General features: G+C 42.6%; 1 protein-coding gene across 1 annotated transcript; it reads left to right on the top strand.

Annotated features, from left to right (window-relative positions):
• The first annotated feature begins 8,954 nt into the window (after nt 1–8,954).
• On the top strand, nt 8,955–22,252 carry P2RY10 (P2Y receptor family member 10). Its single transcript, XM_081848129.1, has 2 exons — nt 8,955–9,090; nt 20,712–22,252. The coding sequence occupies exons 1-2, from the start codon at nt 9,086–9,088 to the stop codon at nt 21,751–21,753; spliced, it is 1,047 nt and encodes a 348-aa protein (XP_081704255.1). The 5' UTR covers nt 8,955–9,085; the 3' UTR covers nt 21,754–22,252.
• Nucleotides 22,253–23,756: the final 1,504 nt, after the last annotated feature.

Genomic DNA, 23,756 nt, shown 5'->3' with positions numbered 1-23,756 from the left:
TCTGTTACTTCTTAAGAAAGCTAAGTTGTATTATAGGAAATAACATGTTGGATAGGAAAGAGCCTAGTTCTAGCTAACTAGGATGAAGATGCAAAGAGCCATGCTTGGTCTTTCATCTCTGCAGAAGAGAAGCAAAGGAAAAAGTCTATTGTGGGGGGTGGGCAGGAGCAAAGAAGAAGCAGAAATAGGAAGTAAGATTGGCAACCCAGTCTAGCACCTGAGGAAATGTTAGCACAGGTTAGGTCAGAAAGACAGGGGCGTTCCGAGGTGGGGATGGGGGGATGACAAAATGGCGACCCCCTGGTCAGCGGCACCCCCCTGGGGTGCACGCCATGCCCCCTGAGACGCACACCACTCCGGGTACCAGAGCAAGTTGCTTTGCCTCTGCAGAAAGATAATCTAGGAAGTGTTGGTTGGGAAAGAAATATTAGGTATAAAAAGAGAATTCCCTGGACGATTAAGACCCAGGTTTGGAGCAAGTTCTCTTTGGTGAGAGAACCACAGCAGAGATTTAAATTCACAAAATATATGGCAAACTATAAAATGAAAATAGAGGCTGGTAGACCTATAAAGTATCCTCTTCTAAGTTGCTTCTAAAGTTCTCCTCTTTCCCTAGCAAAGAAAAAAACTTCACACATTTGGTTAGTTAAAAATGATATACTTACAAACTCTTCAAAAGTCAGAATCATGCATTTCCACACAGCAGTCAGAAAACACGGGGAGCAGAACTTAGGTTAGTTCCAAAGTGGTGTAAATTCCCAAATCATAGGACCATAAAGATGGCTTTGTAGGAAAAGCCATGTGGTCTGAGCTTGGAGCAACCACCTCAGGCCTCTTTATAGAGGTTCACAGGGTAGAATGAGGCAACAATAGGCTGGACTTCCTCCTAAGATGAGGGGAAGTGACCTAGCTAAGCCTGGCAGGACAGCTTACTCTATGACATTAATGCCCTCATGCATTAAGTAAACTTAAGCATGTTGGTTAAATGAGGCTGGTTATCCCACAGGAAACAGTGTTACATTTTCCATTTTACTTCCTTCCCTTGCAAACCCATCAGTCTTCAATACAAGCTGAGTTTCATCCCAATACTTCTGAAAGCCTAATCAAACCTCTCTTGTTCATGCAAATTTTCATACAAATTGCCTGCAAAACAGTAGATGAGATTAAGTGAACCTTTTTAAAGAAAAAAGCACTGCTTAAAACAAAAAATGAAGAGGGATTGGAAGCAGCAGCAGCAGCAGCAGCTGGGGTGGGGGGAGTCAAGACAGTGAAATTTCTCCCAATATGCTTAGGAGTTGTTTAAAACCAAAATATTAAAAGCTCAGCTGAAATGTATACTGCTGATCAAAGGCCAAGAGCAAGAGTGGGGAACATTTTTGGCCTAGTGGGCCAGATCTTTATGGTGGGCCTGGTGGGCCAGATCTCCCGGAGAGCCAACACTGACAGATGGATGGAACCACCCACTTATCAATAATCTGTAGTAACCAGTCTGTAGGGCTAGTCTGCACTTTTACATAGTTTACATGACATCAATGAAACTGGAATAAGTTTAATATAAAATCTGCATGAACTATCTGTGACCCTGTTACAAGCTCCTATCTCAGATACGACCGTGAAAGAACAGCTAACATCCTGACCCTAATAGTTGCAGAAAAGATCAGAGCAGTTATCTTTGTGTTTTCCAGAGATAGTTTTCAGCCTCTTGAGCAGGAAGCAGATGTCTCTCACACATAATGAACATCTCTTTAAAGGTAAAATTATGATTCATGGACTGTAAAAATAAATCCGTGGTCTTCCCAAAATTAAAGCCCTCCTCACTTTAAACATATCTCACAAGAGTACACTAGAAGCAGCAAACAGCAGTTCAAAGGACTTGGTGTCATGTTATCCAACTCACTGAGGAATTCCCCCTCCCCTCTCTATAAAAGTTAGCGTCAAAGTATATCATAACACCAGGTTTTCAATATTTAGTTAGCTCACAGCTCCAACAGGACCACCTCTTTGCTCCTCAACAATCTCAAAGGTCAGCCCTACACTTTTCTGAACCAAGGACCAAAGGAATGAGCGAGAGACTCTGTTGCCTTGCTGCCTTTGTGGGAAAACTCCAGTTATCCTTCTGAAAGATCCATCTGCAAGATTCATAATCTTAGAAGGTTCAACAAACATTAAAATGTCATCCAGAGCAGTATACAAATGAAGTATCTATACTTCTGTGTTGCTTTGAGGGTTTATTTTTTTCTTTCTGGTATTGCAGATGGCCTGCAGCTGCGTTCCACACAAAGCTCTCATGCAACCGTTATCTTTTCATCATATCCATCCATACTTGGGTGTGTGCTCTCTCACCACACTTCTATGGCTTCCTAAAACATTGGTTTCATCTACTGATTGCTTCATGTACTTCCTAACCACTCAATGGAGCTATGATGAAAGAGTGTTTTTGCAATATTTTCTCTGTTGCTATAAGCTTATGAAAGTGAAAAAGCCGGATTGCTCAGCAAGTAGAAGTAGAAGAAGCATCTCTGAGCACCTTAATGACTGCAAATCATGATGGTTACCTCAAGGATCAGTCTTCCTCTGATTAGCCCTTGCTGGAGACAGGGATGTGAGAATCAGCTTGCTATTTTTTTATTTTTTTATTTTTTTAAATTGTCATGAATTTTCCCCATAATATACACATTTTTGTGTGCAATCTTGCCTGTTATGCACATTTTTGCAAATGAATTTCCCCAATACAGTGCAGTTTTGTAGGTTGCATCACTGATATATGCATTTTTATGCACACGTTAATCCTGGTATATTTATTTTGGATGCATTGCTTGACTGGAGAACTGCATTGCAATATTCAGAGAAGTGTAAATTTCAAAGGATGGCTGTGTTTCGGTTCACATATTGTTTTGAAAAATGAGAAATAGGTAGGTTGGTCTTTAAGTGCAATCTGAATCAAACTGCTCCTCCATCTCTAGCTGGAGAACCTGAAAGGGAGAGAACTCATGCTCACGTCCTTATCGTTGGCTTCCCATTGGGGAATTTGGTGGGCCACTATGAGAACAAGTTGCTGGACTAGGTAGACCTGTGGCCCGATTCAGCAGGGCGAGCTCTTCTTATATTATTTTCATTTAGATAGACAATTCGTTAAGTCACAATCCATTTTTTTTTTTATAAAATATTTATTAGAGTTTTTTATAAAAGAAATACAAAGATAATAAACAGCATTGCTTTGTTTTAACAAAATTTCATAACTTCTTTGGACTTCCTCACGTCTCCCGCTCCCACTTACATCGTTAATAAATTTTTTCAAGCAAATTATCATCTTATTTGCAAGTTTATAACCACTCAATTCAATATAGTGTAACAATTCTCCAACAGATTTTTGTTTCTCTTAAACTCATTTATCGTCAATTTCCGATCCAATTTAGTGATGGCCAATTATTTATAACCAAGCATCCTTATTAACATTCCTCTAAATCACAATATTTTTGTAGATAAATCTTAAATTTCTTCCAATCTTCTTCAATCCTTTCTTCTCCCAGGTCTCAAATTCTGCCAGTCATCTCCGCCAGTTGCATATAGTCCATCAGCTGCATCTGCCATTCTTCCAGTGTGGGTAGATCTTGAGTTTTCCAGTTCTTAGCGATGAGTATCCTTGCTGCCGTTGTTGCATACATAAAGAATGTTCTATCCTTCTTTAACACCTTCTGGCCGACAATACCCAGAAGGAAGGCCTCTGGTTTCTTAGTGAAGGTATACTTAAATACCTTTTTCAGCTCATTATATATCATTTCCCAGAAGACCTTCACTTTAGGGCAGGTCCACCAGAGGTGAAAGAATGTTCCTTCATTTTCTTTACATTTCCAACATTTATTATCAGACAAATGGTATATTTTGGCAAGTTTAACTGGGGTCATGTACCATCTGTATATCATTTTCATTACATTTTCCTTTAAAGCATTACATGCAGTAAAGTTCAGCCCAGTGGTCCACAACCTTTCCCAGTCCTCAAACATAATGTTATGCCCAATATCCTATGCCCATTTTATCATAGCCGATTTAACCATTTCGTCTTGTGTATTCCATTTCAACAGCAAGTTATACATTCTTGAAAGTACCTTAGCCTTAGGTTCTAACAGCTCTGTTTCCAACTTCGATTTCTCCACCTGGAACCCTAACTTTTTGTCATTTTTAAACACTTCTTTAATCTGAGCGTAATGTAACCAGTCTCGCACTTTATCCTTCATTTTCTCCAAACTCTGCAATTTCCAATTATTTCCATCTTTTTCTAATATTTCCCAATATTTTGGCCAGTCGGCTTCCATATTGGGTCTTTTTCGGGCCTTAGCTTCCAGAGGTGAAAGCCACCTTGGAGTTTTATTTTCCAATAAGTCTTTGTATTTTGTCCAGACATTAAATACTGCTTTCCTGACAATATGGTTCTTAAAGGCCTTATTGATCTTAACTTTGTCATACCATAAGTATGCATGCCAACCAAAAGCATTGTTAAAACCTTCCAAATCCAGCACGTCAGTGTCTTTGAGAAGTAGCCAGTCTTTTAGCCAGCAGAAGGCTGCGGCTTCATAGTACAACCTTAAGTCTGGCAGGGCAAAGCCCCCTCTTTCTTTCGCATCGGTTAATATCTTAAACTTAATTCTGGGCTTTTTGCCCTGCCAGACAAATTTGGAAATATCTCTCTGCCACTTCCGGAAGCACTCCGTTTTGTCCACAATCTGCAACGTTTGGAACAAAAATAGCATCTTTGGCAATACATTCATCTTAATAGCTGCAATTCGGCCTAACAAAGAAAGCTTCAATTTTGTCCAACTGTCCAAGTCTCTCTTGATTTCAGACCAGCATTTTTCATAATTATCCTTAAATAGACTCAGATTTTTTGCTGTTATATTTACCCCTAGGTACTTTACCTTTTTGACCAATGATAATTCTGTTTCTCTCTGAAACCGTTCTGACTCTGTATCTGTCAAATTTTTTCCCAACACCTTTGTTTTCTGTTTATTTAGCTTAAATCCCGCCACCCGACCAAAATCATGAATCAATTGTAATACTCTTTTCGTACTAGATTCTGGCTCCTGCAATGTCAAAACTAGGTCATCTGCAAAGGCTTTAAGTTTATATTGTTTCGCTCCAACCTGAATCCCTTGCACCAACCGGTCCCCTCTAATCAAATTCAAGAGCACCTCCAAAACTGAGCGTTAAGTCACAATCCAGAGGCATATATTGGGTAAATCCAAAGTGTGAAAGAATTGTTAAAAGTTTGCAAAACGTATCGGCAATGACTGAGTTTCACAAGGAACACTTGCAGCACAATCTGATGCTGTGTCCAAGGGGACTTACTCACAGGTAAGGGTGCTTAGGACTGTAACCTTAGACAATGAGCAATAGTTGAGCCCCTAACTCTAATAAATAAATGAAACAGCTGTAAAATTGATCAGGGCAAGGCAGTTCCCTGCAGGTTAAAAAATGACAATGCACCAGCCTTTTACATAGGATAACAACTAATAAGCCAAAGTGTTGGTGCTTGTTGAAAACTATCCACTTTGCAAAAACAGAACTAATTATTTAAGGTGCCAACCTAAGGGAGGAACAGAAACCAAAAGTGGTAGAATTACATTATCCAAAACTCTGCAAGGCAGAAATGGGAGCAGAAAAATGCTACTGAGTTCTTCCATCCCATATTAATTTCCCCTCCCAATACTACTGCATTTTAAACACTATTTCCATTCCAAAAAGGAAGAGGGAGACCAGCTCCTCTGTGCTGTGTCTGCACTTCCCTTGCTGTAACGTAGGAGGAAGGGCCATAGCTAGGTTCTAGAGCATCTGCTTTGCATGCAGAAGGTCCCAGGTTCAATCCCTGGTAGGGCTGAGAAAAGACTTCTACCTGAAATCCTAAAGAGCTGCTGCTACTCAGTGTGGACAATACTGAACCAGATGGATCCCACCTATGTTTCTAATAGATTCTGTTATTTGCATTTAGCGGGGAAAACTTGATGGGAACTGAGAAGGAAGAGCTCATGTATATGAAAGATTCCGTTCTGCCTATAAACTGTCAAACCACCACCCAGTCAACTGTGCACATGTAGTCCCAATGAGACATTGCCAAAAAAGCCTGAAAATAAATGCCACAAAGGTTTAACAGATGACAAAGTGCAAAGCTAGATGACTCATCCTATGCTAGAGAACATTCATTCAGTTAAGAATACTTAAGAAGACGAAAAACTGGCATCATCTAAGGGAACTCTACCAGACCTAGGAAGCTGCCACCTACTGAATTAGACCATTGGTCTAATTGTCTCAATTGTCTACCCTAGAGTAGGGAAGCCTCAGGCCCAGGGGCCAAATGCAATCCTCCAAGTTTCTCAATCTGGCCCTTAGGACTTTCCCCACATTGCACCTCTACCCAGCCACACCTCCTATCCCCAGGCTGTCCCTGTCACCAGCCTTACTTCACAATTCTTTGAATATTTTGACGGGCTGGAATGTGCCTTTGAATTCCGATAAAGATTTTTTGCTTGCCTGAATGGCGGAAAAGAAAAGAGGTGTGTGTGTGTGTATTGAAACACATACCCTCCAGCACTTTGAAGCCAAAATCTGGGACACAATCTTCCTGGATGCCATCTTCCTATTTATTTATTTATTTATTTATTTATATTGAGAGCACAACAGTCATTTGGTTGCCATTATCTTGTGCAATTTTATGCTGCAGTTCCCCACGACCCAAATGCAAAATTGCACTGTGAAATCACGCGAGACCAAGGCAACCAACATGGCCACCATTCTCTTGTGATAAAAAATGGGATGTCCCCCTCCCCGCCCCCACCCCCAGGTATGAAAACAAGCTAATATCCTCTTGAGACAAGGTGCTTGAAAGGGTGGCGGCAGTCTAGCTTCAGGCATCCTTGGCAGAGACTGAATACTTGGATCTGTTTCAGTCTCACTTCAGACCCACTCATGACGCTGAAACTACCTTGGTTGTCCTGGTTGATTACATTTGATGAGAGAGAGATGGGGGGGCAGTATGACCCTCCTGTTTTTCTTGACATTCTGGCAACTTTTGATACCATTGACCATTGCATGTTTCTGGAGCTACTGAAGGTGGTTGAGTTGGGGGCAGATTGTGGGTGGAGTCAGCACTCCCTCCATGTCCACCAGCAATAGAGGGAGCAACAAAACATGTTTGGATCTGGATGGGGAGGTGGCAGAACTTTCAAATATCTCCCTGGCTGTGCAGAGTGAGTCAGCTAATAGGTGACAGCTGGGGAATGGGTGAGTGCCCAGGTGGGCACCTTTGTATATCAGGGTCCCTTTCTCTACCCTCCTCAAATATACTCGGAGTCGGGTGTGGATTTCATGCTCTTTATTCAGCTCATAGTAGTGAGGAAGGAAAGTTTCCCCAAGCTGTCTGCATTTTACATAATGGGCCCCACATGATTGGCTAATTCCGGGATTCTCCTGTAGGCCTATCAGGTTGTGGATTCACTTCCACCTGGAGCTGGATTGGGTGGCTCCTGTGGACCAATCAGACTGCTGCATTCTGAATGCTATTGTTCTAGGACCAATCAGACTGCTGCATTTTGGATCCTATTCAACTCAGTACATAACACTTCCCCTTCCATTCTTCCTCCCATGCAGGATTCTTTCTTCCTCAACACAGTCATACAAAGTTTTGTGGGCACTAAGCTTAGACCTCTTTGGACTATTTTGGATTCCACTTCCCTCTACCCACTAAGGTTTTACTTCCCAATATATATTTTTGGTACTTGTGCACATCTCTGTGATACGTCAAGTCTACTCATGCCTTCCTCTTGCATGTTGCTATTTTGACTACAGAAGTGGCAATTAAATAATTTAATCAGAATTAGGATATACATTGATTCCTACTGAAATTATTTGCCCACACTAATAGTAGCACATTGAACATGGCTTGGAAACAAATGGCCTGGCAGCAGGCAAGCAAGTGCAGATCTCTGAGCATAGGTAACATGCTTACACTGATAGAATCTTATTCCTGCCAACAACCTTGCTGCAGCATTCTGCACTAACTACAGTTTCTGGAGCAAGCCCCACACAGAGTACATTACAGTAATCCAGCCTAGATATCATCAATATCATGGTGTGTGCATGCACAAATGAGACTGTGCAATAGAAGAGAATACAAGGCATGGAAATGAGGGGTGATCTGTGTGTAAGGGAAAAGTAGCTGAGAAAAGTAAGGAGGGGATGGAGGTTGAAAATGTGTGAAGGTGAAAATGTGGTTTCAACAGGGAATGCAAAAAGAGGGAGGGGGAGTAAGAGCCTTGTGAATGGTGTCGAAGATGAAAGCTGGTGCATGAAAGGGCCTGGGGAATAGGAGGGGTGGGGGCTTCATAATTGTGCTGGTGGTGAAAAGGCAGCTTAATAGTTGTGATGCAATGGGGGGGGGAGGAAGAAGGTCAGGAGTAACCATGGGTGGTTGCACACAAGGAGAGGGGAGGCAAGGACATGGTGGTGAAGGTGAAAACGGGTTCAGAGTGGGGCTGCAGAACAGAAGAGAGAAGTGGCTTCAGAAATGGGGTTGGGAAAGTGGAAAGCAAGCTTAGTAGCTGCATAAGATGGGAAGGGAAACTCTGGGGGTTAATGTGGGGGAATGGCAGGGGGTGAGTGGAGCAAGCAAGGGTGCAATGGGTTGTTTGAAAAAAAAATAAGCTGATGCATAAATGAGAAGAACTGGATTTAAGATTGGGAAACTGAGAGAAAGCAAGATTGATAAATTCATCCATCCCTAATCATTGGTCGCGAAGAATAAATGTGGGTGGGTGGGTCTTTGGCTGTGAGAATCTGTCCCAGTCTTTGTTTGGTTACATAAAACCAGCATAGCAACACTATGATTCAGACTGATGTTCTTGCATGTAAATAAGACTTCTGTGGTAGAAGTAGCATAGCGTTTTACTTCCTGTTGCATTAACCTGGCTGTAGCAAGTTCTATCTACTGTCTTCCTTTCTCCGTTTTAATCACACATGAAAGCAACAAGGTGCAACACTGCTGCCAGAACGCTGAGTTTCCCAGAGGGCTTACTTTTGCTAATACTGGGACGTTCCAATGAGGTAAGGCTTTGGAATCATGCTGTAGGAAAGTTCTCGCCACACCACCCTCTGTGAGTTTCAGGAGAACTGCTTCTGCCCAGCAAAAGATTGCTAAAAGGACATTTTTTGAAGCCAGACTCCAGAATATAAGATTCAAACCAATGATTTCAAATTACAGGGTGGGAAAGTCTTTCGATTTTGGTTTCTATAAGTTTCTCATTTTTCTGATCTGAAGTTCAATTGTCCACACTGTAGTATGTGATTTTTTTAAAAAAAACAGTCCTCATGAAAATTCATTTTATTGCAAATTTCTAAAATTCACATTTTTCTTGCATGCAAGTTTACCCAATGTGCACATTTTGGCAGAGCAAGTTCCCCTGATGTAATGCATTTTTGGTATGTTATTTTCACTAATATATGCACTTCTGTGCACACTTTACCCTGGCATATAAATTTTATATTTGCAGCTTGTCTGGAGAATGGCATTAAAAATTTGAATTTTGAAGGGTGGATATCTTTAGGTTCTCATATTGTTTCAGAAAGTGCAAAATAAGTAGATTCATCTTTAAATGTAACAGAATAAAATTTCTCTCCTGTCTCTAGTTTTCACTAAACATCTCTCATCGGCAGGATTAAAATTTCTTCAGAAGGTGATTAACGTTCTCAGAAGGTTTTTCAGCAGAGTCTAGATATGTACCTGTCAGGGATGCTGTAGCTGTGGGTTTCCTTTACCCTGGGGCAGGGGTAGATTATCTTATGTTTGAGGTGATCTCCAACTCTATTGTTCTATCGCCCTTTGGGCAACTAGTCTGTATGCCTGCAAAACAGTAGAAAGCATGAAATGACTAATATAAATTATTCTTCTGAAAACACTTAAAGCTGTTGATTAGGGATGGAAAGATCTCCCAATTTTGGTTCTATGCATATATAATGTTTCCAATCTGAAATTCAGTTCTCCACATTTTGCATTTTATTTTATTTTTTAAAAAACCTCATGAGACTTCACCAGCATTTTAGTGCAAATGTCTTTTATTAAAAACATTTTCATAGGCGGTTTTGACTAACGTCCACATTTTTGCAAGCAATTTCCCCTAATGCAATGCATTTTTGTATGCTAGTCTTACTAATATTGACATGTTTATGCACATTTCCCCATAAAATATGCATTTTTGGTAAGCATTGCTTGCTTGGCGAATTGCATCACAAAATGTGAGTAATTGCATATTTCGATGGATAGCTGTGCTTCAGTTCACATATTGTTTTGGAAAGCGCAAAGCTGATAGATTTGGCTTCAAATATGTACTGAACTGAAATTCTCTTCCATTCCTACTGTTAATTGATTAGTTGTTTAATCATTTGCCTTTTAAACCACCGAATAGCTGGATAAGCTTGAATTGAATGCAACTTTAACATAGGTGACAGACTGAGAAATGACCATGCTGGTGACAGTGTAAGGTTCTCTTAGGTCTTAACAAATCAAATATGTCACTCTGTGTTTGGAAAACCCTCCTACGACAATGTAACAGAGCAAAAGAGAATCCAGAGTTGTCCCTCCATGCAGTTTAAACTTCAGATCACGGATTGGGAACCTGTGGCCCTCCAGATGTTGTTGGGCTCCTTCAGACCCAGCCTGCAGGGCCAATGGTCAGAGAGGGTTAGGTGATGTGGCAACACCTAGAGCAGGCACCCCCAAAACTTGGCCCTCCAGATGTTTTGGGACTACAACTCTTATCATCCCTAGCTAACAGGACCAGTGGTCAGGGATGGTGGGAATTGTAGTCCCAAAACATCTGGAGGGCCAAGTTTGGGGATGCCTGACCTTGAGGGAGAACAGGCTACCCATTTCTGCTTTAGATAATGAATCTGCAAGATCTGCATTGTTTTGCCCCAGAAAACTTCTTTTTTTAACAATAGGAAATAATTGTTGATGCCTATCTGGTCCATTACCATGTGTGCTACTTGGCTGGCTGAACGTAGATCCCTTGGACTCCCAAACTGAGACTGGCCTATTTATTTATTTTTATCCCACCACCCTCAGTTGAAAATTTAAACAGTTATTCTTGTTTCTGGTGGTTACACTCATACACTTTTGCTGGCCTGCCTTAAAGAATATGGGGAAGGGTTGTGGCTCGATGGTAAAGCATCTGTCCTGCATGAAGAAGGCACTAGGTTTAATCCCTAGCAACTGCAAGTAGGGCTGGGAAAGGACAGAGTCTGAAACTCTAGGGAGCAATCTCTCTCTCTCTCTCTCTCTCTCTCTCTCCCTCTCTCTCTCTCTCTCTCTGTGTGTGTGTGTGTGTGTGTTTTGATTTGAATCAGGAAAATAGGATGGAAGAGTCAATTTTCATCACCTAGAGTAGCTTCACATTCCTAATCCAAATTGCCTCTCTCCACTCTCCCACACGGCTCTTTTTAGTCCTAAAAAGAATGTTAGATCCAGCCATAGATCTCCCACATCCTTTTCATGGATTTCCCACAGCTGATTGAGTATGGCTGGCTTACAGCAGGGGGCTTTCCTTGCACTGGAGATATGCCAATTTACAATGCTAAGAATCTTTCAGAAACAGCTTAGAACAGCATCATTCATGCTGTGATATTCATGGCTAGGTTGAAGGTTTTTGTGGGTGGGATATATTAGCAAATGATTCTGTTTTGTCTTCACTTTTATCAGCTATCTCACATTTTGCAGCTGGTATTGATCAAATAACGGTCAAATCTACCATCTAACTGCTGAGAGGGCTTTAAGGTTAGATTTTTAGGTTGGCAATGCACTCTTATGCATGTTTACTCAAATTTGGGTCCCACAATTTTCAGTGAGGCTTATTCCCAGATATGTGCATAGGAATCCTATTGCCCACAGAAGAACATCCTGCTGACTTCAGTTGGACTTACTCCTAGGTAAGGGTGTACAGGATTGCTGGCTAAATGTTGTTTTTGGCATCCATCTATCTCAAGAGACAATGGAGTGTGCCTCTGGGGGTGAACTCAAACCACTACATTAGCAACACGAAAGTGACCTCTTTGGGGTGCAAGCCCTGGTAGTGTGTATGGAGGTTTTGGACTGACCAGACAACAAAAAAAAAAGGCCTCTCAGCCGTGATTTTGTGGTCCACAGAAAAGCAGAGCAATACATTTGGCACCAGCTTGGCTGCAGCAGTTGGTGGAAGAAGACAAGCAAGTCACCATCCCACTGCCTTGGGGACTCCACTCCAGATTTGTGTAGTGTTTACTCCTTAGCCTTTACTTCTCCTAAAGATATCCTGCCAGGCAGCAGAGATTTAGGACCAGAGTTTTCTTCTCCTGGATAGGCTACCTTCCTAGGCTGATGAGCCCCATTTCCCCCTCACTTCCTGCCACCACATGTTCAGAAACCGCCTTCTTGACCATTGAACCCACTATTGGTCTTGTCTGCTCAGTCTGCCAGAGTCTGTCTTCACATGCAGGGAAGTTCCCAATTTACCAAGAGTTTGAGATGCACCAGCTACCCTCACCTGATTTAGCCAGCCAGTAGAAGCCATTCCCAGGGTGTGGCTGCTGTTGCATGCTGACAGCTTCTAGGAGCCACAGGTGAGAGCAGAGTGCAGGGTGGGGACCAAAGGTGGACAAACTATCCTAGAAGGAACATGATGTGTTGCCCACCAGAGATGTTACACCTCCTCTAACACCCTATACACCCCATAGCTAAATGTACTTCTTGTGCAAAGAAGGAAAGCAAGCAGAAAGGTGTAACAGGGCCATGCTTTTGCCCTTGCCCCATGGTGCATGGCACCACATCTGTGCCCTTGCTATTTGCATTGTAGCATATTTGATCAGGCTTCCAGGATTTGGGGAAGCTTTAATGCTAGAGACAGGATTTTTTTTCAGCCCTAAGGCCACATTCCCTGTGAGGAACTTTCTGGGGGCAACATGCCAGTAGTGGGCCCCTGCAGGGGCAACAGTGAGTGGGGCCAGAAACGAAAGTGGGTGGGATAACAAGGGTGACCCACACAGAGCCATCTCTCCATCCTCCATCCAGAGGCATTATCCTAGTTCAAGGAAACATTTCAGCTTCTAAGAAAAACTTTGAAAAGGATGTGGGATAGGGCTGGCATGAGATGTAACCTGGGAAAGGTGTAGGGGGAAGCATGTGGGTCTAGAAAGAGTCTCAAGAGCTGGACAAAGAGGCCTGGAGGGCCGTGTTTGGCCCCAGGTCTGAGGTTCACTTTTTCAAAAGGTAAATGTGCTTAGGCTTATGCTGTATCAGACAGAAATGCTAATGTGAAGGTGGCAGGGGCCAGACTGGAGTGGAGCCACACTCAATTTCCTCCCCTGCATAAGTCTTGTGACAAAAAACTTGAAGTGTAACAAAAAGCTGAAGTTCACAGAAGAGAGAGAGAGAGAGAGAGAGCAGAAAAAGGCACAGGCACAGAAACAAGTGTGAAATTATCCTAAAAGGCCACACAAATTCAGTGGTGCTATCAGAGCAGGATTTGATGGTGTGGGGCAGATGTCCAGAACTCTGCTCAACTGAATGAGCAAGAGGGTCCCCAAATGCCACAGGGCTGGCTTACCTCATTTTGATGTAAGTGAAGCAATACACACAACCGTCTCAAGAGAAGTGCCGTCTGGAAAAGTCCAGCCTCTAAAATGACTTGGGTGCATCACTCAATGGGTGCAATGTTCTTAATGGAGTGGGTATGTTGCAGTACTACCTGTCAGTTTTATTTTATTTTATGGAAGTTCTTAGAAAGGATGGTGAAGAAATTTGATTTTGTTTACATTTAAAGGCAAGCTTACCTAATTCACACATTCCGAAACAATATGTAAACTGAAACACAGGGGTCCTTCAAAATTCAGTCTTCTCCAAATATTGCAATGCAGTTCTCCAAACGCATAGCATGTCCAAAATACATGCATGGGGGGGGGGGAGTGTGCATAAAAATTAGTGAAAAGGGCATAGAGAAATGCATTGTATTAGGATAAATTGTTTGTTTGTTTGTTTGTTTATCAACCACTCTTTATCCTAAGATCCCAGTGTGGGTTGCAGCATTAAAATGCAGTATTAAAACAGTTTAAAACAACTTACAATTACAAAAACAAGGTTTGGTCCTGAAAATATACACCTTATGTCAAAAGTCAGGGTAAAGAGGTGCTTGTCTATCTGGCAAAAGTGCCTATAAAAATGTTTGTTTGCTTGCTTTTATTAGATTTTATTGATACCATTCACATACCATTCACATTAATACACCATACAGAAAAAGAAAATAAATTTCCAACACCACCAAAGCAAAAAGAAGAGAATTAATACATCAACTAATAACCTTCAAAACATAAAATAAAAGTGGTATTTTTCTATCGACCAGACTTCCTTTCTATTCCTTATTACAGATTCTGTATTATTTTGTTCACTGCCATTGCATAACTAGTTTTGTTCAAATTTAATATCCTTTGATCCATTCATAGGTTAAACTACAGAGCCTAGGGCTTGCCAATCAGAAGGTAGGCAGTTCGAATCCCCGCAACGGGGTGAGCTCCTGTTGCTCGGTCCCTGCTCCTGTCAACCTAGTAGTTTAAAAGCACGCCAAAGTGCAAGTAGATAAATAGGTACCGCTCTGGCAGGAAGGTAAAAGGCATTTCCATGCGCTGCTCTGGTTCGCCAGAAGCGGCTTAGTCATGCTGGCCACATGACCCGGAAACTGTATGCTGGCTCCCTTGGCCAATAAAGTGAGATGAGCACCGCAACCCCAGAGTAGTCCACTACTGGACTTAATGGTCAGGGGTCTCTTTACCTTTAATACTGCTACTGAAATTATTCGAACACTGTGAATGACCTTAGACTACAATTATTATTTTTCAAATATATTTTTAAAACTTCCCATTTTGAGATAAATACCTGTTTTGGTTTATTTTTTCGGACAGGCTATCTAATTCCGCGTATTCAGCCAATTTTTGAATTCATTCTAATCTTGATGGGACTTTTCACTTTTCCAATTTGCCGCAATGAGAACTCTTGCTGTTACTGTAGCATATAAGAAGATCTCTTTAGCCTTTTTAGGAATATCCAAATCTGTGATTCCCAAAAGGAAAGCTTCTGGTTTCCTGTTGAGAGATATCTTTAACATTTTTCCAGTTCTATGTGGATGTCCTCCCAAAACACATTGATTTCTTTACACTGCCACCACATATGGAATAGAGTACCTGGCTTTTCTTTACACCTCCAGCAGTTATTTGGGACATTTTTAAACATCTTGGACAATTTACAGAGGGTTAAGTACCACCGATGCTGCATTTTAAGAAAATTCTCTCTCAGAGAGTAACAGGCTGTAAAATTCCAGGTTTTCCCACTGCTTCCTTGTTATTGAGTACCCAAAATACTGTGACCACTTAATCATAGCCGCTGTAACCTCCTCCTCCTTGACTTCCCAGTCAAGGAGGAGTCGGTATACTTTAGAAAGTGTTTTAATTCTGGAGTTCACCAAATCCAATTCAAATCTAGAGGTCTCAGTGGAAAAACCCTTTTGTTTGTCAATTTTGAATGTCTCAAATAATTGGTGATATTGAAACCAGTCAAAAAGGCACTCTCTTATTTCCCCAAAGCTTTTTAATTTCAATTGGTTATTATCCTCCTTTAGGAGTACTTTATATGTTGGCCAGGGTCCCTGGGTATTTTTTCTCTTGACCGCCTTTGGCGCAATCCACCAGGGAACCATGGGTTCAAGCAGGTTTTTATACTTCTCCCAAACTGTCATTAAGGATTTCCTAATAACATGGTTTGAAAAATTCCTATGAACTTTTGCTTTATCTTACGCTAAGTATGCGTGCCATCCCCATCGATTATCATAACCCTCCAAATCTAAGAGGTCTGGGTCCTGCAGTTTGTTGATCAATTTTCACATTGAGAATAGTTTCTGGTTAAGTCCAGACCAAAAAATGTTTATATTAGGATAAAATTGCACCAGATAAAATACTGGTGAATTTTCATGAGGAAGTTTTGGGTGTTTTTCTTTGCAAGCTGATGCAGAAATGTGGAGAATTGGACTTAACCAGAAACTGTTCTCAATGTGAAAATGACTGAGGGCACCTCCCCATGCTTTTATGGCATAGATTTATTGCCCAATGCATCTCATATCCATCCCTTATTAGCCCCTCTCCCCTCCCTCGGCTGGCTCCACCACAGTCCAAATTTCAATTATAAAAGTTGGTGAATGTAGGGAGTTGCCCTTTTGGCTTATAAAACTTCTTAAAGGGTGTGGTTTTGGGAAGGAGGGCGGGAGAGAAGTTGCAGTCCATGCCAAACCTTGGGAAAGAGTGAGTAAGGACCTAAATGAACGACTACATTATGTGCAGCTGCTTAAAGCAGCCTTCACTAGGTACGGAGGAGAGATTTGATTCAGCTCGCATTTCAAGGTGAATTATCTGAATTTGCACTCTTCGAAACATTATCAGAACTAAAACACAGATATCCTTCAAAATTCACATTTCTCCTATGTATGCAATGCAATTCTCCGACCAAAGAATATTTATAAAAATTTGTTTTAGGTGACAGTGTGCATAAAATATATTCATGAAAGTAACAAAAAAAACTGCATTATATAACTTTCAAAAAGTTTACATTAGTCAAAACAGCATGCATAAATATGGATATTAGGAGAAATATGCACAAATGTTTTGATGATTTTTTTTAAATTCCAAATGGCTGCATAAATAGGAAGAGTAGGATTTAATATTGGAAGCTGAGGCTGATGGGAGTCTACCATCAGAAGGGCCCCTTCCCTAAAAACTACGCATGGGATCTCCAGGAAGAGTAATGAGCTTTGCCTTCTAAAATCTGAATTACATTATTTCTCCACTTCCAGCCAGGTGGAATTTGAACAATTAAACCAGATTAATAGCTATGGGTTATGTTAGAAATGCACTTTTGAGGATTATTTCATTAACGCTTGAGCCATTGCTGTCTCAGCTGGCCCCACATTCTAGCCAACAGTAGCACAAGCCCATCCATATTTACTCTGAATTAGAGAAGGAAGGATCTGCCAAACTAGGCAGACGGCCTTCTAGGTGGTGGCGCCCACCCTGTGGAATGCCCTCAAATCAGATGTCAAGGAAATAAACAACTATCTGACTTTTAGAAGACATCTGAAGGCAGCCCTGTTTAGGGAAGTTTTTAATGTTTGATGTTTTATTGTGTTTTTAATATTCTATTGGCAGCTGCCCAGTGTGGCTGGGGAAACCCAGCCAGATGGGCAGGTTATTATTATTTCTGTTCTTTCAGTTTTTTGTTCTCTTCAATGCCGTTCTCCATATTTCTGTATCAGTTTGTGAATTTTCATTTAAAATCTCATGAAAATTCAGCAGCAATTTAGTGTGAATTTTTCCTAATAAATTCATATTTGTCTGCAGCTTTGACTAATGAACATATTTTTGCAAGCAGTGCTCCCTTACACAATACATTTTTAATATTATTTTCACTAATATATGAATTTGGATGCATACTTTCTCTTGATATAAGCATTTAAAAAACAATAACTTTTGTTGGTTAGAGAACTGCATTGCAAAGTGTGTATAAGTGTAATATTCAAAGGATGGTTGTGTTTCAGTTCTCATGTTGTTTCATAACATGATAATTTGATAAATTCATATTTAATATGCAAACTGAATGGAAATTCTCTCCTGTGCCTCCACTGAAGTAAAGTCCCCAGATTTCAATGAAATTACTTCCAAGTAAGCATGCATAAGATCTGCAGTTTTTATTTTCAATAAACTGGGGTCAATGGAAAGGAAGTGAATTTTTAAAAAAGAAATACCCACACACAACAACAAAACAACAACACCTCCACACAAACTGACTTACATTTTGCTAGGCCAACCTTTTCTGGCCCACTGGCATTTTTGCCACCTGGAGGAACTATTGTGGGTACCATGCAGACACCACAACAGTATGCACACTGCAACCACATGTGCACCACAATCTCTCTCTCTCTCTCTCTCTCTCTCTCTCTCTCTCTCTCACACACACACACACACACACACACACCTCACCAGAAATTAAGTTTCATAAATGTGTTTTAGCTACTACTAGAGAGTAAATTCAACTGAGCTAAAAAGTATTATTTCTAAGAACACTTTGACAGGAATGTGCCGTCATTGTTGGAATCCGGTTAAAGCCTAATTCTTGTGGAAAACCCAAAGCGGAAAGACAGGCAGGAGACCCTATTCTTCAAGGCACATGGTCCAGATATGACTTATTTCTGCCGCTGTACAGAAAAAGCTACTAGTTACAAGTGCTCTGTTTACTGTTTTAAGACCTACGCCCACTTACTGGAGAAAGGAAGCCACAGACTGAGGAAGCTCTTAAAAAACAACCTGTACAAACAAAGTTGGTCCACAGTGCAGAGAGTCTGTTTGACAGTTTACAGGAAGGCTGCCTAATAAATCCAACAACCATGGAACAGCTTATGGTTTTCTTAGCAGAGAGAGGCGCAGAGAAAAACAGATGCTGTGGCCACTTGTTAATGTTCCTAAACCTATACATTTTCTCCACTCTGTGGGCACTCACTTTAAACATGCATACTTATCTGAAGGCATATGATAAGGCAGGAGCAACCACCCTGTGCTCCTCCAGATATTGTTGGACTTCAACTCCCATCAGCTTAGACAAGCATGACGAATGGTCAGAGATGATGGAATTTGCGGTACCCAACAACACCTGTGCTAAAGTCATCATTGACATGCCCATCCTTCTGACATTTAACATGGAAGGAATGGGTATGTATCATAGAAAAAGGAAGTGGGAAATCCTCAACTGCCCCTCAACACATCCTACTATAGGGCGCTGCTCCAAGCACTCCTCTCCCTTCTCAACCTTAGTAATTGAATGAGGACTGAGGGGAAAGTACCTAAATTCTAGGTCCTAGTACAATGAACTGTGTGGAGGTAAGTTGTTAGTGGGCATGGGGATCAATGTACTTCTTCCATCTGCTCCTTTTCAGTTAAAACAACAGTAGGGAACCTGCAGCCTTAATTAGCCCCTCTAGGGCTCCTTGTTTGGCCTGCCTGGTCATTTTTGAAAAGCCACACCAAACTTCCCTATACCTGACATCATATATGGAATCAGATATGAAACAAATGAAGATGTAGTTGGGCTGCAGATGTTTTGCAATCAGCCAAACATCAGCACCTGCATAGTTCTATGCAATGCCCTACACACAGCACTTTGCAATTCCTAATAACGACCAGCTGGTTGTTGGTGGTTGCAAAAGCTCTGTGCAATGCTCTTTGCAAGCAGCAAGCGGTTGACCATTAAGGTTGTCATATGTGACTTGTTTCCGAGCCCTAATAAGCAGCTGTTTGCCTACGTGCAGGCAGCTGATGCTATTGTGACATCAGGTGATAGACAGGAGGGCAAACCTGCCCATCTGTTGAATTTGGCCTGTGCAGGCTAGTGAAGGTAAGGATCTGGCCCGCAGGCTGGATACATCTGTGCTAAAGGAAGCCCCTCCTACCTCACTTCATTTCATATGTGAACAGGCTGAATGCCCAGAGAGAAACAAGGGTCAGCAGGGTCAGCCCAAGACATTAGGCTGCCTGATGTACACAATTCCATGTACTGAAGCTGACCAGACTGGCAAGTGAATCTTCCTTCAGCACTGGCACTGAGACAGCACCCTCTACCACACCTGAGGACATGAGGCTAACTTTGGGGGTGCAGTGCCTGCCACAAGGCACACTCAGCTCCATCCCCACCCCTACACCTGCCACCTGCACCTGCCGCCCGAGGCAGCTTCTTCACTCTGCCTAAATGGTAGGGCCAATCCTGTGTCAGCCACTGACACAACTACTTTGCCAGCAACCTACATATGCTATTGATCTTCTGGGCCAACCCTAATTACATTAGAAGCACTGATTTAATTCTCCAAGGATGGAGAAAACCCAGAGTCCTTTTGTAAACTGCATTAAGCTTTATTTTCTCCAGAGACATCTTCATGTAAAATTGAAGCTAGAAATCAGTTGTTGTCGTGTGTTTTTTACTAAATTTCTGAGTGACTTAGTGAAAACATATGAACACACAACTAGGTGAGGATTCAAAGGAAAAGTGATGAAAGAGGCTAAGAGGGAATCAGTTGAGCAATTGCAGGAGACAATAGCTGAGAATTGGTTATGTGCAAGAGTTATTTCCGTGGGTGGAAACAGACCAGGAATCAGTTGTTTTTGTTTACAGTGCAAATAAGATTTGCAGCAATACAAAGAGGTGAGTAAAATTGCAGCAATATCTAGGGACACCCCTCCCATTTTACCAGTATAATCTCAGGTTACCCCCCCGCCAAAAACAGAGTTTCATTGGTCCTTCTCTGTGTGAATCTGCAGGGGAGGGGGCACATGTACTGCCAGTCATTTTGCTGCAGAATTCTGCACTAACTGCTGCTTCTGAATCAAATACAAGGGAATCCCCACATAAAGTTCATTGCAATAATTCAGTCTTGAATAAACCAATATATGATCTACTGTACTGTGGTCAAACTTTCCCTGGTCAGTATGACTGAGTATTAGTCCAATGCTTTTTAAAGCATTGTAAATCAAAGCAAAGACAATACTGTGTCTTTTCGCAATAATGAAAAAAGGAAACCTTACACTACTTGTTTTTGCTTCTGTTTTTTTAAAAACAGGGTAAATATTTCCAAAGAAGTGCCCCTTTCATCTCACTTTGCCTCTAATGGGAGTGCAGCTGTGCTGCTGCTGCAGAGCTTTAGTGCAACAGACAATTGCACAGAACCCAGAAAAGAGTTCCAGCATTCCCTTTATGCAGCGACATACACCATCGTTTTCATCCCAGGCCTCCTGACCAACAGCATAGCCCTGTGGATTTTATGCCGCTTCATCAGCAAGCAAAACAAAAACATAATCTTCATGGTTAATTTGGCCACTGCTGACCTCATTCAAGTCCTTTCCTTGCCTCTGCGGATATATTATTACATCAACTACAAGTGGCCATTTGGAACCTTCCTCTGCCAGCTCTGCTTCTATCTGAAGTATCTTAACATGTACGCCAGCATTTGCTTCCTTACGTGCATCAGCGTTCAAAGGTACCTCTTCCTTCTCCATCCATTCAGGGCCAAAGGGTGGAAACGGAGGTATGACGTGGCCATATGTGTTGCTGTGTGGATCTTTGTTGGAGCTGCTTGCTTGCCGTTTCCACTGATGAGAAGTTTGAACAGCAATGATACTTGCTTTACCGACCTTGGTGTCAAGAAAATAGGCAGCCATGTCAGCTCAGTCCTGCTGGTGCTGGTGGCTGAAATTGTTGGGTTTTTGACCCCTCTCGTCACCATTGTCTACTGCACTTGGAAGACAAAAGCTTCCCTCCAAGAATGCCATATCTCTCTGCAAAACACTACTGAGAAGCAGAAGGCACTACGGATGGTTGCTACGTGTGCCATTGTCTTCTTCGTGTGTTTCACGCCATATCACATTGTGTTTTTCTTCTATATGATGGTGAAAGAGGACGTTATCAGAGACTGCTCCGCACACTGGTTTATCCTGCACCTGCACCCTTTCTGCTTAAGCCTTGCAAGTCTTAACTGTTGCTTAGATCCAATCCTCTATTTCTTCACAACATCAGAATTCAAGGGTCAGGTGTCAAGACACAGCAGCTTGGCCATCAGGAGTCGTCTGATGAGCAGAGAAAGTGCTTCTTCTGTTAAGGAATAAAAAAAGTTGGACTTCTAATCATTCAAGGAACCATAGTCAGAAGCTGTATACAGAGCCACATGACTCGTCCATCTCACTTTGTATCATCTTGTGCAGTCTGGATTCCACGCATAGCATGGAGAGGACCGCCCTGGGCTCAAAATTCTTAGGAGTGCACAATTTCAACACCCGGTGTTGCCTCAATACAGGTGAGCGCTTCTGTCTCTGGGGTCCATTGAAAAGGAATTCTCCATGTGAACCAGAAAGTGACCTCTCTATACAACAGAATGACTCTTCTTTTTTTATCTCTGTGGCTGCAATCTCCTGGGTGACGCGGATGCCCTTACGCAGTTGAATGTGCATGCATACTCCGTTCGTTTCCTTCCCCTCCCCACCCCCACCCCCTCCATGTGGCCATGGGAACTGGAAACTCACGCTACGCCATTGACACCAAGGGGGAGACTGAAAGAGAAGAATATCCTACAAAACTTGACGGTGTCATTTCAACAGGCATGTCCCCAGTATGCAGCGGCGTAGCGTGGGTTATCAGCACCCGGGGCAAGGCAAGTAATTTGCGCCCCCCAACCCGGGGCAAGGCAAATAATTTGCGCCCCCTAACCCGGGGCAAGGCAAGTACAGTAATTTACTCTCCCAAGCAGCAGCAGCAGCGAGGCTTCTCTCCTTAATTGATTCCCCCTCCACACCGCGTCGTTTCCTGGCTGCTCCCCCCCCCTTCCCCTCTCTCTCCTCCTCGCTCTGCTTGCCTTGCCCTGCCCTGCCTGAGGGCACCCTGAGGAGACTCCGCTCTCCTTTTTGACCAGGCGAGGTGGGAAAAAGGGGGGAAAGTCTCTTCCCGCCCCCTCGCCAGACTCCCTGCTCCGCTCGGCTCACTACCCAGGCGGCCAGTGGAAAGAGAGACGCAATTACCTCTCCCTCCGCTTCGCCAAGCTGTCAAAGCCCGGCAGCAGCGGCAACGGCAGCAGCAGGCGCAGCCAGACCCCCGCGAGCCAGCCAGCCCGCCCGCCCGCCCGGCTTCCTCTCCTTTTTTTGCCAGCGGCAGAAGGCTTTGCTCTCCCCCTTCTGCGACCTCCTCGCCAAGCCGAGCGAGCGCGGGCTCCCTAACCAGTGGATTTTAGTAGGGGCAGAGAGCTGCTAGTGCGAGTGCGCCCCTGCCCAAGTTGCGCCCGGTGCGGCCGGCACCCCTGGCACCCCCCACGCTACGCCACTGCCAGTATGTGAAAAGTGTGGGGGGGCTCTGCCTCACCTAACTTATTGTTAATTGTATAAGGGAAAACAGCCAAGTAGGGTTTTTGTCAACCAAAGAGCACAAGAACTGTCTAAAGACAGAGCTGTCTTTATAGTGACTCAGACCGCAAGTTCATCCAGCCCAGTGTCTCAAGCAGGAATCTTTATTCTAACTCATACCTGGAGATGCCAGTGACTGAACGTATGTTCAGCTATGACACTTTCCCTGATAAAGCAAGATAGAAAACTAGCTCAGTATCATCAACACTGACTGCAGCAGCTCTCCAGGATTACAGGCAGAGTTCTTTCTCATTCCTACTTGGAGAGCTCAGGGATTTATTATGAGGTTTTCTATATGCAAAGCTGAGGCTCCACCACTAGGCTGCAGCCCATCGCCTGCCAACCCCCATACAGCAGCTTCTGCAGTTCTGTGTGGGAGACTAGCTCAGCTGATAGAGCACGAGACTCTTAATTTCAGGGTTGTGGGTTCAAGCCCCACACTGGGCAAAATATTCCTACACTGCAGGGGGTTGGACTAGATGACCCTTGTGGTCCCTTCCAACTCTACAATTCTATGATCTTATGATACTATGACATTTGGAGAATAAATAAGGTAGTCACCTAGTTTTAAAAAAGTATGCCGGCCAAGGTTATGGCCCTTTCCTCAGAAGCAAATCCTACTGATTTCCATTGGGAATGTTCCCTGTGAAACATATGCATTTTATTTGTAGATTCGTTGATTATATCTGCATAATTGTGTACACAAACATGTACATACA

The sequence above is a fragment of the Podarcis erhardii genome (assembly GCF_964252035.2).
Source record: "Podarcis erhardii genome assembly, chromosome: Z".
Lineage (NCBI taxonomy): Eukaryota > Metazoa > Chordata > Lepidosauria > Squamata > Lacertidae > Podarcis > Podarcis erhardii.
The sequence above is the reverse complement of the archived record's forward strand: the minus strand, read 5'-3'. Positions and strand labels throughout refer to the sequence as shown.